The following is a 19,077-nucleotide window of genomic DNA, read 5'->3' on the forward strand; positions in this document are numbered from 1 at the left end:
GTTTAAATGTAATATTGCTTTGTTGAATAAGCGACACAATAGAATAATAGTTTAGATAAAAATAAAATATTTAAAAAAAATTATTATTCGCATACTCTTAGTTAAAGGTACATTATGCCCTAGAAACGAATATATCTAACGTTTTTTGAAAGGGTAAACATATTACAGTTTAAAATGATGTTTAAACAATGTAAGATTACCTGAAGAAAGTAGCCATGAATGTGTAATTATTTGTTATAAAAATAGCAAAATGTAAAATTATATGTAAAAGTAGTAGTTTGACTTCCCTACAAAATACCAAATCTCTTCAACAGTATTAATTCCTAGAAAGCAAGTGAAGTAAAAATATGATTCAGTTAATTGGCCATTTAGTAATATTTAAGAAACTATTACAGGACACCAAATACTAAATGATTTAAGGACATAAAAATAACAGCATTTCTAAGGCATTATAGTAGGACTTTTATTATTTACCATATTTTTCCGGATTCTTTACGTTTCAATTTATTTGTATAATTTTCGCTCATATTTCAACTTTTTTGGATTATTTGCGTTTATATTACATTTATTATGAAATATTGGTGTTCATATTTCAACTAATCTTGATGAATTGTGTTTATATTTCAACTATTTTGCATAGTTTACGTTCGTCTCTCTACTATATAAAAACGACAGATAAAAGAATATTCATTGGTTTTTTCTTATTTTAACTTCATTTGTAACAGTCTGCTTTGGCACCCGATCATAAAGTTATAGTTTTGAACAACATAATCTGTCATAATTCTGTCTGAACATGTGTTTATTTTCTGACAAATTGAGTATATTGCGTGTAACGCAATGTTTAAAATTGCATCACGTTCTGTCACCCAAAAGTCGGTGTCGTCCACTATATAATTTCAGCATTTATAAATTGCTGTGTAAAACATTGATCATATTTGAGGCATTTAGAGTAACGAAAATTAGGGTAACATATCTGTATGAAAATATATCATCATATACTTAAGTAATTGTAAAAAATAGAATAAATAAATAAAATAAAAATCGTAAATAATTATCACTTTAAACTAATTTCATATGTAAAAGTAATTCCTGTTAATAAATATGTCACGATATTTGAAATTTGGGCAATATAGGCAACGGCAAAATTGAACATGTTGCAGAAGATGACCATGGACAGTACTACTTAAAAGTACAACCTATTGGCTATGCCTATAGCCAGTTTAAATCCACTTTTCCGAAATTTGTTTTAAAGAAAGATAATTATCTTCAAAACATATTCATTAAATGTACTTGCCCTCATTAAAACAGTATCGTCAGCATATAACAGTGGCACCGGTTTCAGTTCTTTGTTTCATTCATCAACTGTGTTATTAAAATAGTTATTATCTTAATATGCAGAATCTTATTTCCATCGTGCTTTGCGGAGGAGCCTTTTATATCACAACTCGAAAATTTTAGTTAATCATGTGTCTTTATGGCGGTATATTGTCTAAAACAAGATAAACGATTTCCATGGTAATGCATCAGAACTATTACGTTTAATGCCTTTTTAATTATATGAAAGGGGACTACATGTAACACAAACACTGAATTTATTTTAGATACATAGAAGTAACCCGTCTGTTGTAAAATGTATGACACTGACGTGTGATAAACAATAACCATAACCAGTAAACTGGTTTGCATTTTCTTAAAAACACACAGAAGAAGAGATGTAGTTATGCGACACACCTATTAATCAAAGAAAAAAGATGCAGTTGTATTGTAATTTGAACAATTTGAACATTGTCAATAGTTTCAAACATGAAATAAATCAGGTTTTTAAGCAATTGCCAACTTAAAAATAGCATGAACAAAAGACACAGGCTATTGTTTTGCGTATTGAAGAAATCTAAATCAACTACGCATTTTGTAGGAGCATTCGAAATAATCTAACCTTCGTGTTTCTGTTTGTATGCATGTCATCATATTAATTTTGTATGATTTTCAAACAATTTAACACTTCAGTACATATAACAATAAAACGTCCTTTGTTTTCTAAATAAACATATAAGCATGACTTGTATGCAAATTTTAAACTTAACTAAAACTAAGACATTTCCAAAAAATACTTAATGTAATTAAAAGAAAAATAAAACTAAAAAAAACACTGTGTTAACAATGTCTCCAAATTAATATTGAAGACATTGTTCTTCCGAGACAAACTAAGATTTTACTATTATGACTTAAAACTCAATCTCTTCCAAATGTTTTCCCTACGCCTTTTGATAAAAAGTAGACGGATTTCAATAAAAAGAAATAGCTAAAATCATAAAAGATAATGCGATGTCAATCAGTTAGAAGAAAGTATGACAGATTTATGTGATAAGCGCATGTTAAACTCCTGTTATTCCGTGTGTATATTTTTTATGTATTGCAAAGCAATATTTGATGAACACAAATAATACACATTATAAGATAACAGGAAATTAAAATCTCAGTGTTTTGGAATGTTTAATACGTGGAGAATGTATTTTCCCTACCGTTGCATTAGTTTTATGTTATCCACTTTATTTTTTTAAATAATATTCACTGCGGCTTTCACACATGCATTTGTGAAATATTAAAGGAGTATACATCGGAATAAAAACAATATATTTTGATAACAGAGGCAGAATGAATATATTACTTTACATTGGCCAACCTGCATGATAACATATTTTGTATCTTATTGCCAAAATGAAAGTTCGTTATGAAGCATGTTGTAGTCACAAATGTTTGCAGGATAGAACTGATTGCTTAGATTGAACTTGCTATTACATGTGTAACGAACATTGGTATACAATGTACGAGGGTATTTGCCCATCGGTTGGAACTGATTGACCGTATTCAAGGACTATAAGACTACAAGTGTGCACTGATTCTATTGTCCAATTAGCAAAATAAAATATGCAATTTGGCTCTCTTGAGATGAATTCGTAGCATAGAAGCTTCTGCATTACATTTTACAGAAAAGATCTTTCTGATCAACAAAATTTCTAATTAAAGTTAGTCAAGTGTGAACCCTGTCTTTAAAAGACATTATCCGAAAATATATTTAATTTAAAGTTCTGTGATGCATCAATGCAAAGTGTTTTCCTTAAAGGGTTGATATACGAGAAAACATGCAACTAAATTGACTTTCCGTGTCAGTTGATCGATCTTATTTTCAGATACAAACTATATCGTCAGCAAAATACAAAATTCTAATTGTCGACTTATATTAATCTAATAGCATTGATATGTATTTACGAGTCCGTCATATTGCTTCGAATTTATAAGTCAATACTAAATGTGCGTTGATAAGCGCAGTGATCATTGTTGTATTCCGCAGGTTGACTTATCTTACTTGCAATGGTATCAATCATTCTATTTTACTAGTTTAAATTTTAGAATTTTGAATCATTTAGTATTTTAAAAAGGATCAATCCATTACAATATCAATTTTGATATTGTAATTATGACAGGAGGTAAGGTGTAATCAGATAACATGTTTGCAAAAGAACCAGCAAGATACAAACTGATATCTGCAAGTTTTGTATAATATTTTAATTCACAAAAATGTGCATAACGATAAATATTAATAATGTTGGGATATGTAAGGTTCCGAGTCACAAAACGTTAAATAACCACAATTAGAAAAAGAGATTATTTTCGCATACAAATTTATCTTAAAACATAAGATTTTTATTGAATTACTATACACTAATCAAAAGCTGCTTATAGATATCTGCAATAATCGACAAGAAAATTGAAGCTTCTTTTCACAGTATATATATATAATTTGCGACGGAAATGAGTGCCTATGTTCCGGAAATAAATGTAATATGGGTGATAAATGAATGTCTGGATCAGTTAAAGGTGAGATATCTTATGCGATGTACTTTTATCTTGGCGTCTTTATTGCCATCAATATCAATATGAAGAACTGTTAATGTCTGAAATACCATATATTTTCAACTAAGAATTCTTTATATATTTTCTTGCTGTAGGCGTTTAATGGAAACACTTATATACTGTTTTTATAGTATATTTTATACTTTGTATTTAGCCATTTAAAAACTAACTATTGTTATCATGGTTGTAAGTAGCAAAAATGGAATTATTTGTAACTAAAGTCAAGTCCACCTCCAAAGAAAGACCACACTGTAAAGAAGGATCACCTCTATTTATAAAAAATACAACAGAGTAAACTTCGAGTGAAGGACATCTGTCTGTAAAGGTCATGCATGGTAACTTCTTTACTTTGCCTTCATTAACAGGTTTGAACGTATACCATATTTGTAACTACAAGTAAGTAAAATGAGCATATCATCATACAAGATTATGCAAAGTACAAAGAAATGTATTATACTCTTTTCATATAATTTCTACATATCTGTTTGTCACATTTATCTTTCAGAATGTATTAGAAATAGACGTACAAAACAGTTTATGATACCTTTTATTTTTGCGCATATTTACCATAAAATGGAAATGTACTAATCTTTCTTTGTTTTGAAATCTTGTCGATATTGAATGCAGGAGTTGGAGCCCCGGAACTTAATTTCAATAAAAAAAAAAATAATATCCATTAAGATAGATTTCTTAGCAGTAACTCTTATGCAAAGATACGAGGTCGTTATAATGGCAAAGTTATTACCAAGACTCACAATTACAGACAACTGATGAGCCTTTTTGGGTGCACCACGTACAATGTAACATCCGTTTTAAACCACGAAGAATACGGACAATAAAACTTGAAAAAAATATATGGTGGCGCAACACGCCAACTCACGGACTTTTTCATAATTTGTGTTTGTTTGCTTTTGCATTTCTTATCATTTGCTGACATAAGAAATTACAATTACTTTGTTGGTGCCTTTTGTAAAAAAACCAGTTTGACTTTTATCATTGGCTGGTATTGGAAACTACATCTCTTAACAATTACTTTGTGAGTGCTGTAACATCTTCTTTATATGCTGATAATGCGTGTAGAAGGTATAAATATTGTCTATAAAGATTACTGATAATAACAATATTCCCATGATATCATAGGCAATAAAGAAGCATAATTATGCTTTGTTGAGCCTCATATTTTGTATCGACTGCTTAAGAAAATACGTCATTATCTTCCAAAGGCACGCAATGGTTCCATGTCTGTAATAGGATTATGCGAAAATCACTTTCGATGAATCAGCTGATATAATTGGCGAAGATTGTTTGCATAACGTTGTAAAACTTGCAAGAAGCAGATAAAAAGAGGAAAAAGGAATTATTCAGAATAAAAGAAAACCACAAAGCTTCACGGCAAAGGTTACATTGTATTCATGTTTAAAGGTAAATAAGAAAAATGTACTGACCCAGTTACAACTTTGTTTTTCAAGAACTTTAGATTTGTGGCAATTCTTTATCGTACTGTACAATTTTCTGTCTGATTTATGTTTGCATGTAACTATAGCATTATGTTTTTAACATAATGTACTTTTATTATATTTTATTTCTTAATTACAGGAAACGTTTAACTGATCCCTTTTCTGACCTTATATTTAAACAACGATACATTTAACCAAAAACATTGACATGTGCTCTTTTGTTTATAGATATGTTGTGGTAAAATTCTTATTGTATTACGAATCTGATAATTAAAATAAATAAAGTTGATCAGGGATCTATGCATTGAAATCTTTGGAAAAATATAAGGCAGTGCCATGTTTCTGTCACTAATAACAGATAATAGTGTCATTAGGTTGATTTCTTTCGTTACAATTTTCAACATTTTAGTTAGCATTTTAACTAAACAATAAGCCACAAATTATTGCGTGATTATTTCTCCCAGCTGGAGATAAAAATACAATCTTAAGAAAGAAGGAAAAAGTAATTTGGAATTAAAATTAATGTATAAACATGAATTGTTACTTTTATTTACAAAAGTGCATGTATTAAGGATTATATATTTATTATATTATATAATATATATTGAATATAATGGTTTTTTGAATACATGTTATAAGAATACGGCATAATACAAAATGAGTTCAGACTTTAATAATAGAATTCCAACTTTCCAGCACTCGTGCAATTATAAATAATCCAAAAATACTTTGACAAAAGTGATATGGTTTTGATATACTACAGTAGTGATATAAATATTTTGATTTTTCTTTATCATTATAGTTCACCTTTTAATCAGATTAGTTCACAATCATAACGTCTCTTCACACAATTTGTGTACTCTCTATATGAGAGCAGTTCCAAAATGCTATTAAAGGAAATTGATATTTAAGAATTTCTATATTTAGAAACGGAGAACAAGTTGGTGTTTTTTATAACACGTTCATCAAACAGTACATAAGCTTATGTCTAATTTTCGTATAAGATTAACGTTTTATTCTTAAGTATTTATTTAAAGAACGTCCAAAGAATGTGTCTGTCTTAGAAAAGAAATATATAATCAAATGATCACACATTTACTAACATATGTCTAAATGCGTAGATGAAGCTAAATAATGTCCCACATTTTTGTGAGGATATGCATTTACCAGACACAATGATGCAACACCAATAAAGCTGACAAAAAGTTTCAAATTCAATCTTGTAACGCTTCCAAGGTATGAACATTTTCAAAGATATTTTATAGTTAAATTAATATAATGTTATCATGACTCATTATTAAATAATTTTTATGCTACTCTTGTCTGTTGATTTTTTTTTCACCAAATAAAAAACGTATTTTGCAATATACATATACATTGTCTGCATTTGTATCACAACATGTGGCTTTTCAATATAATCTCAATTGTCGATATAACTTTAGTAATTGCCTTTATGCTTTCCTTTCATCTTTATAAATCATCTGGAAATAGAAACCGTCACTTAAATCTCAAAGGACGTTGTGACGTTTGTGATATTTTACATACCAATATTTGTATCACGAGATACATGTCTCTTTGATTTACTGACCCTGTAAAAGTGTTTTCTAATGTAACTTTGTGAAGTCCCAATTTCAAAAGTATGTCTGTGTAACATCATATTTTTAGCAAAAGAGATAAATCAGAAACAAATGATCAAATAGCTCGTGTTACAATGTAGAAACGTTTAACTGATTACTTTGATTGTTTTCCTGTAGAGCAATTAGATTGAAAAGACACTCAATCGTTTCATTGAAAACATTCAAACCATTATAAGGAATAATAAATTACCTGCGTATCAATAATTGCAATGTATAAGACAAGTTATAAAATACATGTATAATGTATTGACTACGATATAGAATGAGTAGCAACACAATGAGAAAAAAAACGCAAAAGAGGAAGAGATGAAACAAGCGAAAGAGGAAAAGATTAAGAAGAAGAAAAGAAGAGTAAAATGAAGAATGAGATTGTATTGATTTTGTCGTAACTATATATACATACACATTTGACAATATACTCGTATAAATTGTAAGCTTGTTTTAAAGATTTAAGGTATTTATAACTTGTAACCTTAATTCAAACGACAATACCGTACGGTTGCACTTTGTCATTAAAAGTGTTGTGACTTATTTAATATGTATGTTAAGATAGAGTAAGAATCCATAAAGAAAGCTCAACGCGGCAACATTTAAAATGTTGCAGGCTCGCTTTGATTGAGCCTGTTCCTGGACGGTACTGTCAAGTGCAAGCTACCGTCTGCGCCCTCTAGCACACTATTTTCAAATCACTTTTACAGTCTAAGTAAAACACGTATATGATAATGCAAATAAATAAAAGGAAGTTATTTTTATTAAGAGTGGTAGATGTACGTGTAAAATGAGATAAATGCCGGCTAGCACGTGCTTCATCACACTTTAGTACTTATTTTATTATTATAATTATGACATTTAAAAGTTGTTTTATATCTTTTATAAGCATAAAACACGGTTTATTCAAATCATTATAATAAAACATCATCTTCTCATTAATTTAAAAGGTATTTCACTCAATACGAGCTAAAGTGTACATTAGACATATTTCGTTTCTGTTGATTTGCGATTTAGTATTTTGTGTTGACGTCAAAATACTACTTTGTTCACATTTTGCTACTAAATAACACATAATTTAACAATTAGCGATATTTCTTAAGTGATTACCATCAAGCACGCTTTAAAATCATTATTTAAATGTTATTAAACTCATGTTTGCTCTTTCTAAAAAAAGCAAATATTTACTTGTTTCTGTGGATAATGTACCTTTAAGTAACAACACAATGATTGATAGTTTGTGCAATGTACATAGAAACAGCAACTTATGGTTATATTGTAAAAGGGTCTTAGACAAAATAAGAATTCATTTATTTTGTACAGACGTCATAATCAAATGATCACACCTTTGCATTGTAATAATGTATGTCTGGATGCCTAATAAGATGGAACATATCGTCTGGAATTTTTCTAATATTAACACATTTACAAGACATATTGACATAATACTATGAAAACTACTAGTATAAGATTGAGTTAATATCAATGTAATATTACGTATTTTAACCGTCAGTTTCCTGAAATAGAATGGTTTGGCTTGATATGTTGTACTTTTATTTTACAGATAATAATTGATTGTTCCATTCAGTGTTCGCTTGAGGAGAAATTGTTTATTACAGGTAAGTTTTTCTGAAAATCCGGTTAGGAGAATCAAACAAAGATGTGTTGATATCGCGGTAAATCAGTGTTTATATCGAGGTTAAAAACAGAGCAAGAAACAAACATTCATTTTTTAGAATAATTTTGATTTAATTAAAACGGGAAATAACAATACTTTGTAGGAATAAGAACTGTTGGTATCATTCAATCCTTTGCTTTAATTGTAAGATCTTTGAAATGTATCAAATTGTTATATTGACGTTACAAAATAGTTGCTAAATAAGTACATACATGAAATAATATTTAGTTGTTCTGCCGATTTTGCTGATATTAAGTTAAGTAAAATTATTTATTTTCAATCATACTTATCTCAATCATACATAAGTAAGGTTAGTTTTTAAGGGCTTATCAAAATGATAACTCCGATCTATGTTGAATACCATGTACATTGCATACGGAAAAAAAAACAAGCATTCGAAGCATCCGTTGATATAATTTTCACTCATTTTCCAAATCATTTTTGTACCTCGAAATTTAGTTTCTTCGCCAGTATAGGTTTTATGCTTCTTCATCTTCAGCATAAGCCAACTGGAAATAGAAAATGTAAACTTATTCTCCTAGGAGAACTTTGAAATGTAAATCCAAGATTTGTCAGTTAAAGTCTATTGGAGAGGTATACTCACATTCTGGACAACGCTCGTATATTTATTTGATATAATGAAAGAAATTCCCACATCTATATGAGCAGACATGTATCCAGTGAAATTTCAATTTTTAAATTATGTTACAAAAACAGTTCTGGTTACCAAAAAGCCAACTTGGACCTTTTCTTCTGATTCTGTAATTTAATTGTATTTAATGTCAAATTCATTACTGCAGATGTCTTCGTTAAACATTAACTATCTTGTTTAACTCTATTACATTGTGTTAATTACTTTTGCTGCGGCATATTGTCTCGAGAGGGATGCATTAAATTAAAGACTTTTTTAAAATAATATACAATCATGATTTTACATATCATTTTTGCAAGAAGATACTATTTAACAGAATTTGCTATATATTATTTAATTAAACATATAGGTTTTACAATACATTTACAAAACACAAATCCAATATGATCCATATCATCACTTACTATTTGTTCGTGTGTGTAAACCATTGTATAATAACACAACAATCTAAAACAAGAAATAAATTACCAGTTAAAAACAACTTCCGGACAATGACATACACGAGGTTTAAAAACAGAACAGAAAAACACAAAACATATCAAATCATGCTGGTGATGTTTGCGTGTGCTTTGTACTGTATTGTTAGGTGAAAAAAGTTAATCACATTTTTTGTTTCATTTTTGTTTGCTTATGATTTCAGAATATTGTCAAAATTAAATACGTTACGTTTGTCTTTGGTCATAACAACTTAACTTCCACCAATTGTTGGCATAAAGAATTATATCTCTTAAGAATTAACTTGTTAGTTCAGTAGCATTTTTTAACTTGCTGCTAGTATGTCTAGAATAAAGAATCATATTTATGAACAACACAATATTCCCATGAGAGTATAGCCAATAAAGATGTATAATTATGTTTTTGTTAGGCCTCATATTTTGTATAGACTACTTAAGGAAATACTCCTTTATCTACCAAAAGCACGCAATTGTTTCCCATCAGTTATAGGGCTATTTGAGAGCGACAATACATTTGACAAATCAGCTGATATAATCAGCAAAGATTGTTTGTGTAACATTGTAAAACACCACAAGCAGAAGAAATCAGAAAAACAAAAAGGAAGAGAAAAGAGAATGTATGTTTAACCATTTAACCTTGAAAATATCCACTTTGCGATGGAAAAAAGGACAAGAAAAAGATCCCTTTCTGCAAGATTCTTTACACCTTTGTTATCATTATCAATGTATTCAAACTTTTTAATACGTTATTTTTATAATCGTAGGTATATTAATTAACATTTTGTAATGAATATTTCATGGATATTAAAATATAAATGGTCTTGTATTCTGAGTAGTCATTGACAATTTAAACAATTAACTATCTTGTTAAAGTTCAAACATTTGATGGACTTAATTATTGTTGTTTCTTTTGTTGGGGGATAACAATACGAGGTTTATTAACTTAAAACATAAAACATAATGCAATGCTTAAAGCCAAAAAAAAAACTTGTACATATACAAACAATGAGAAGCAGAAACAAGTTCCAGAGGATTTAAACATTTACAAAAAATTGCGCATCATATAGAACTGTTTTTTTTATTATTATTATCATCACACTGATCTTCATTTAAAAATAAATATGCGGCTATAAAGGTAATGATAACACCAGCTTGGTATTTATCAAAGTATACTACTATCAGTTGTGTCCCTTTATACATAAGTTTATTTATGTTACCGTTTCCTTAAATAACATTTTGATATATTGTAAACATACAATAAACGGAATTTATATTAACTGCAACAACCACCAAAAACTCAATTGAAGCTTGTATGGAGAAATAAGAAACAACCATGTTATGAGATTGATATTTGGGCTTTATTAAGCCATAAGTATAACATGAACAAGAATGAGGTAATTTTTCGAAATATCTGGCAGGGAAAACACATTTATCTTATCCGTAGGCACATATCTTGTAATAGTCATACAGTGACTGTTTTCTTATTTTTTTATTTTACATTTGTTTTCTTTCCTAGAATCTGCAATCAAATGACATTTGTGGATTTTTTATTCAAAGAAATATTACACAAATAAAACATCTACAGTACTTCGATAACGTGGCCATTTGTCTGACAACAGTTACCATTATATCCAATACTTTAAATCATATGAGACAAATTATATAATGCTTAACTTCTTTAGATGTAAATTTCACATCAAAAAGGGAAACATGTTAATCAAGACGCAGTTTATCAAGCTCAATAATATGTATGCAGTGTAATTAATGGAGGTATTAAAATGTTCTGATTGTTTTTTGTTGTTGTTTTTTTATTTTTGGTGTGTGGGGGGGGGGGTTACCTCACACCGACACAGTATAGGTCATTTGGCGACGCTCCAGCTTTACAGGTGGAGGAAGACCTCAGGTGCCCTTCCATGCATTATAACAGGCACAAACAGGCATCAGAAGAACCACGGACATTCCGTAAGCTAAAAGTTGCCTGTTTTGTATGAAACTTAGATAAATAATTCAATCATCATATTTTTTATTGAAACCTATAAAAAAGTATCACAACATTGCATTGTAATGACAATACTATGTTTATTTCTTTTACATTTATGTAAATTATGTTATTTCTTTTACATTTATGTAAATTATGTTATTTCTTTTACATTTATGTAAATTATGTTATTTCTTTTTCATTTATGTAAAATATGTTATTTCTTTTACATTTATGTAAATTATGTTATTTCTTTTTCCTTACAGACAAGGATACATTTCATTAACTAAAGCTTGTCTGTTGCGACAACAAACTGACCTATATTTCAGAACAGAGTGTGTTATATGGCGAATAGAAATGCAATAAATATGATGCGATGCTTGTTTTATTGTCAAATTGTTACTTATTTCAGACATTGCAATAAAATCAAATAACGTGAAAATAATGATTTGCGAATCAAACAGCCTGTTCACAAACACATTTTCTTTCAAAGCTTCACATCTTCAGTATAGCATTAAGTATATTTCAGCTCTATCCACAACATTGCAAAAAGAGCAGCAGCAGCAGCAACAACAACAACAAGACAACAACAACACCGTCAAAAAAGAATCGAATGCATTAAATAAAGCTACATTTATATTTTGGTGCATAACATTATATCATAACATCTAAAGCATTCAGCTTTTCACTAAATTATATAACTTTTTTCAGCATAAACTCTAAATATTATGTCTATAGCCACTGAACTAGTATAGTTCAGTGTATTAATGTATCATATACTTGTAAGTCAACATCGTTTTATATAGTACACATGGCAGCCGTGACACAAACACGCCCTTATAGTTTAAAAATTTACTCTGTAAAAATGGCTTTATTTGTATTGTTTTGTTTGATTTTTAGTCAAACCGACATTGAATTTGTATTGTAAGGGATGAAAAAAAACCCACAACAACAACTAAACAGCAACAACAAAAAACAAGAACAAAAAACAACAAAACAAAAGGATACTTTAGGTATCAGTTAGTGTAAATCCTCAAAATAAATGATCGAGGAGAACAATTGAATGGAAATTGCATCGTAATGGAATATAAATTACAATGGGAAACAGTAATTGTCTATGTTGATTCCTTAAAATCTTCACTTATTGCAGCTTGCCCTACATTTTCAGTGGTATTCACATTTTAATAATATTTGTAATGCACCACTAACACTGAGCATTTTTACTCTCAAATTCCATAAAGCTAGTTTGTACTTTTTGCGTCAAAGTAATTTAAGTTTCCTTATTAAACTGGATATGAATTTATAACTTTTAATATTGTTTTTGTTAAGTTTGGTTAACATGGTCAATAATTAATTCTTCTGAATTTAAAATGCATTATTTTGTTTGTTTTTATTTGACGCATTTTCCCCACAGTATTTCAGTCATTTAGGCGGGTAGTTTCCTAACCATCGTTCCTGGAGAGTTACACCAGTACTAGACTACCTTCCTCCCCGCTTAACTACCAAAGCATCTCTCGGGGATCGAACCCACGCCAGAGAGGTAACTGGATTAGAAGTCACCGACTCTAACACCTTGACCACGGAGGCGGTTATTTCAAGTGCATTATCGGGAGTTGTCGAGAGATAAAGGTATCGGACTAGAAATCTAAGGGTTGCTGGGCACGTGGGCACCACATTACAACAGCGCATGTTTGCGTGATTCTATCGTTATTAAAGTGGCATTATATCATGGTGACTGTTCAGGCAAAGTTAAAATAATTTTGTCACATTTGTTTTCAATTGTTTTCAAAAACATCGCCTGAGAAATTGATAGTCCATGTGAGCCAAACATATATTTAGGAATATCCTATCGCAATTACCGATAATATTCAATTTATAAAAAGAGTTGGGCAATATTTTAATATTTTAGGTAGTTTTTATATTTTATTCTAAACATATGTGTTTATCAAAAATTGGTCAACCATTATTAAAATAGTAACTCGTTTGTTAGTTATAAATCATACTGTACTGTACCCGTTCATCTATGTATCTTAAATTTCCTATATGTTTACCCTTATTTCCCTTATACTCCCTTATATCTAATATATTTTGCCGTGATATTAAAATTAAGCTTCATCTAGAGCACTTTTAATGAACCTGTGAAATATTGTGAAATGTTTGAAAATAATTTGAAATGAGGAAGTCTGTCTGTGAAAAGAATTAAATGATTTGAGCTCTCAGATAATTGCTTCTCATTACTGCTAAACGTTTCGCCGCATGTTAGCACACGTGAATATACAAATACTGTGTCATAACATTGTATAATTGCTCATTTTATATCAAAAGTGAATAATGTCCCCATAACATAGACTTTAAATCTTTTATACAAATTACAGAGAGAAAAAAGAAAGAAATATAAAATAACTGAACTACTTTTTCAAATAATTCACTTTTTATTTGTTTTCCTCTACCATGGATTTTCCATGTCGTAAAATGTGACTTTTCACAGATGCAATCAAAATGATAATATTAACTGATTATGACTCATAAAAGTTTCAAAATGTGCTTACAATTCAAATTTCTAAAACTAAATGTTCCAATAATTGAAAAGACGATGATAGCCGACTAAATTAAGGTAGTCTTACTGTAATGCTTTCTCGCCAAAGAAATTCTAACATCGGCTAATATCGTAGCAAGTCGGTTATTTCCGGAACGTCATTTTTTTTTCAAAATCTTGGGCATTAAATAATTAACAATCACTCATCCTTTATCGCTATGTACTAAACTTCGGTTATAAACGGTTAAAAATGATTGAATGCCGAATGTAGTGAAAAATAACGTCCCGGTAATGACCAATGTTTTACTATATTGGCCGATTTAAGAATATTTTGGCGGGAAAGCATTTATTTACAGTATGACTACATTACTGCAAGGTAAATGTTGATGCTACCGTGCGTAATAAGTTTCTTAACAAGCAAATCTTTTAAAAAAAGTTATATTTAAAGTTACATTATGCCCCTGAAGGGAATACGTTAAGGCATCTGTGAAAAGGACAAACATAGTGTTATAATGTTTAAATTATTGTTTTTAGCATCTTAGAAGTTTAATGCCTGAAGAATGTAGTGCTGAATGTGGACTTATTTGTCATTAATGTAGGAAAATGTAAATAAAGTAGTATTTTGACTTCCATATAAAATATTCAATCACTATAACATTATAACTGCCAAAAAACAAAAAAAAACAAACAAACAAAGCAAAAAAAAAAACAAAAAAAAAAAGAAAAAAAAAAAGAAGCAAAACATGGGTCATGTAACTGGCCAATGCGTAATTATTTGTAAAATAAAACAGGACACCAATATTGAATAACTTCTGAGATATGAAAATATAATCATTAAATATGGGGAATAATAGAGCCTTTAATGTACATTTTTGTGTATATTTACGTAAGTGCTGAAGCTTTTGTCAGACTGAATTGTATAATACTTTTATCAAGAACAATATATATGGAACAATTGTAGTTTTTAGAAATGATTTGAAAATAGGCAGACTGTTTGTTATAACAAGTTGTTTATTCGTTTTCAGTGCCTGGAAGAAGATTGCTTCCCATTTAATTAACAAAGTATTGGCAAAGATTCCTCGTTTACGCACACGTGAATTTGACGCAAATACTGTGGCATAAAGTTGTATTATTGCCTTAAAATGTGAACGATGTCCCTAAAAATGACTTAAGATAACATATATACAAATACCAAAAGAGGCATGGTAGAAGTCTTAAACAACTGGAATACTTAATAACATAATGAACTTTCATTTTGTTTTTCTCTTACTAGAAATGTATTATTGAGCCTTTTGGATGATTCACAGCGCTTTTATGTTTTTTGTAACTAATGACAAATTATCTTGCCATTGCTGTAATTGCATTCTTAGCATCTCTCATTCATTTCACAGTTAACATTTTCACTAAACAGTAGGCTACTAATTGTTATGTAATAATTGTTTCCCAGCCCAAGAAAAACGAGCAATTCTCTGGAAATAAATTGTACTCGATAATCTGATAAAAAACAAAATGTATTAATGTACGATGTACAAATAAGAAGTTTAAAATGGCAAAATACTTTCTATTTTAATGCCTTCGTCAAAGGACTGTACTACATGCCCTGAAGGATGTTATTGCTAGATGAAAGGGTAAGAAACACTTATTGCAGTATAGAGAGCTCCAGTGATTGTAAACCAGCAGCAGATAGCACATGCCAAGAGAAAATGCCTTGGAAAATGCTACTCATATTTAGTGTAAGACTTGTTGTCTGTTAAATAGTTTTTGAGAAATCTTTAAAATCATATTTGAAAATTCATTTACGTTTATAAACAATTCGGACTTATTATTGTTTTTTTTTCCATGTGATTTGAAGTTTTCTTATCAAGCATATATTACGCAAAGATTAGATTTCCAGAATTGATATTCTTGCACGCATGTATACATTAACGAAGGAGCAACATGCATGAACGGATGGTTTCTCGTAACCACGCGTCGTTGTTTCACTTTGTATTTTTTTCGTGACCCTTGGCGCAATGTAAAAATAGCCCAATGCAATGATGGCCCCGGCAAGTAAAACATAACTATCAAATGTCATCACATTAACACGTGGAACGCATGACACAAGCAATGATTTCTTTATATTAAATATAGATAATAAAAACACGTGATTACCGATTTTAGACGTATATGTAACGTGCACAAAGACTTATTATATCCCTCGTCCTGTGTGGTCAGGCTTAAAATGCGTCATTGGCTTCTGCTGATGTTAATAAATTGGAAAAGGTGCATTTGACTTCTATTTGTACGAGTATAATAGTATTATTACTTTTTTATTCCATCAGTACCGTTTTATGTTGTTGTGGTTTTCGTCATCATTATCATAATTGCATCATCATCGATATTATTTTTATTATTATTATTACTATTATTATTATCATTATTATTATCATCATCATTTTTATCATCATCATCATCATCATCATCATTATTATTATAATTATTTCTATTTTTATTATTATTCATTATTATTATTATTATTATTGTCATGATTATTATTATTATTACTATTATTATTATTAGCATCATCATCATCATCATCATCATCAGTAATATTAGTATTATTATCATAATTATTATTATATGTGATACATTAATCGAGATGTATTCATAGCTGTCAAATTTAATAGTGTAACATTAACAAGGTTTCTAAAGTTTATTTAATGCCCCTCAGCGATATTTGAAGGACAAGCAGTGGTCATTTAAATAAATTTAACTTATTTCCTTCTTTAAAATTTTACTCAAAATGTCGAATGTGCACAATTAATGGACTAATAAAGTTAAAGGTAATTTGTAATGTTTTCATTAGTTTTGAGTCTATGATTACAAATAATCTCGTAATAAAGTTTAGATATCTAAAAATGTATATAACGCTGCAATTTAGAATATATACCAAGAATTATTGTAAAACTTAGATTTATTTTTGTGACATTTTTATAACACATTTTACCGATTTAGTGACTCGGGTGATATATACAAACAACCGTTTATATAGGGTCATAAATCATAAAATCTTTATATCTAATAATTAGAATACATCTACGATCAAGGTATATTATTGATATTTTTGTCGCAAACACATTCAGTTATTGTTATTAAAATTCCTTTCAGATGTTTGGATACGCAAGACTCTTACTTATTTTATTACCATTGACATGTCTTTTGAGCACGTGTCAATCTAAAGATCACGAGGAATGCGATATCTATGATTCTGACGAAACAGACGCATGCTTTTCACGTGATCATAATTCTGATGCATATCGGGAACAAGAACTTACTTACATTGAAATGGAGGACATTCATCACCAATCTTGGTTTTCAAGTATTTATTATACAATATTAGACGCGTTCGACTATTTGAAGGAACAAATTGTGCAATCAAATTTACCAGAACCGACTCAACGCAAGAAGTCGGAGGAGAATAGATTGAAGACTGAAAACCTAGATGATATGATGGTTGCCGCTAGAGAAATGGCAAAGGAATTTTTTGCGGGTGATGAACTATCTCTGGCAAAAATAAATGATGCATTTAAGGAAACTAAACTTTCTGAAGAAGAAGAAGCAGACTTAAAGAAAGACAAAGGCGAATATGAATATCCACCAGTTTACAGAATAGATCCTGGACACGTTGGTGATGTTCAGTATATAGACATAAACGACGGCGTAAAAGCAGAACTCATCACAAAAGCAAACCGTCCACCTATATTTGAAATACCAAACTTTTTATCAGATGAAGATTGTGATTATATAATTGAAAGGTCCAGAGAGAAAGGGCTAAATAAGAGTTCTATATTTGGAACCAAGAATGACACAGAAACCGGGAGCCATTATGGAACATTTCGAGAAAGTTTCTCATCTTACCTAAGGAAAGACGATGTCGAAGAAGAGTTTTTTAGTAGATTACATGACAGATTGGCAAAGTTGCTCAGGATACCCAAGAAAATTGTGCAATGGAGTGAAAACCTGTCAATTGGAATGTACAAACCCGGGGGACATTATCATGCGCATCAAGACTCGAATGAAGCTAGTAGTGATACTCCCTGCTGTTTTCAGAAATTGTGTTTTGATTCCAATGGAACTAAGACAACTTTTATAGAGTGTTGTAGATTATGCAGATTTGCGACTGTTTTGTATTACCTTAATGACGTTGAAGAGGGTGGCGAAACGGCATTTCCATTCGCCGATCTCTCATACGGGGAAATGGTAAAGAAAGGGGAAACTGACTGGGAGAATCTTACCTCACACTGTCATTCTGCGTCACTTGTAATTAAACCAGAAAAAGGGAAGGCACTATTGTGGTACAACCATCCTTTGGACAGTAGAGGATACATCTCGTCTGTAGATAAGCGAAGCTATCATGGAGGTTGTGAGGTTATTAAAGGAACTAAATGGATAGCCACAAATTGGATTTCAACGCCGGCATATTCTGAAAGATTTATCCCAAGCATATTTAGAGATTTTACTTAATTAGTGATACAAATGATTCGCTCGTATATAATTGCTTATACCTATAGTAAATTTATAATTGTATAATAAACTTACATAAATGTTTAAGTTTTCTAGATACTTTGACATAAGGATGTTATATTATAGATTATTGGAGCAGTTTTTGCTTTTTCACTTACCGCTGCCACTTTCATATTAAATTTAAATGGTATATTTAATTCACATAGATGTTTGATTTTCTCTTAATAATTTGACACACGAATGTATCATCATAATTTAGCAGTTTATTCTCGTTCATT

At 29.9% G+C, this 19,077-nt stretch overlaps 1 protein-coding gene across 1 annotated transcript; it reads left to right on the top strand.

The window, feature by feature from the left end:
• Window positions 1-17,443: 17,443 nt before the first annotated feature.
• On the top strand, window positions 17,444-18,854 carry LOC132733449 (uncharacterized). The gene has a single exon (XM_060720092.1). The coding sequence runs from the start codon at window positions 17,444-17,446 to the stop codon at window positions 18,797-18,799; it is 1,356 nt and encodes a 451-aa protein (XP_060576075.1). The 3' UTR covers window positions 18,800-18,854.
• Window positions 18,855-19,077: the final 223 nt, after the last annotated feature.

The sequence above is a fragment of the Ruditapes philippinarum genome, unplaced genomic scaffold (genome assembly GCF_026571515.1).
Source record: "Ruditapes philippinarum isolate M1 unplaced genomic scaffold, ASM2657151v2 ctg1872_1_1_1_1, whole genome shotgun sequence".
In the NCBI taxonomy this organism is placed as follows: Eukaryota; Metazoa; Mollusca; class Bivalvia; order Venerida; family Veneridae; genus Ruditapes; species Ruditapes philippinarum.

Excerpts from the sequence above, each read along its gene's own strand:
- LOC132733449 (XM_060720092.1), top strand. The coding sequence starts at position 17,444 with ATGTTTGGATACGCAAGACTCTTACTTATTTTATTACCATTGACATGT.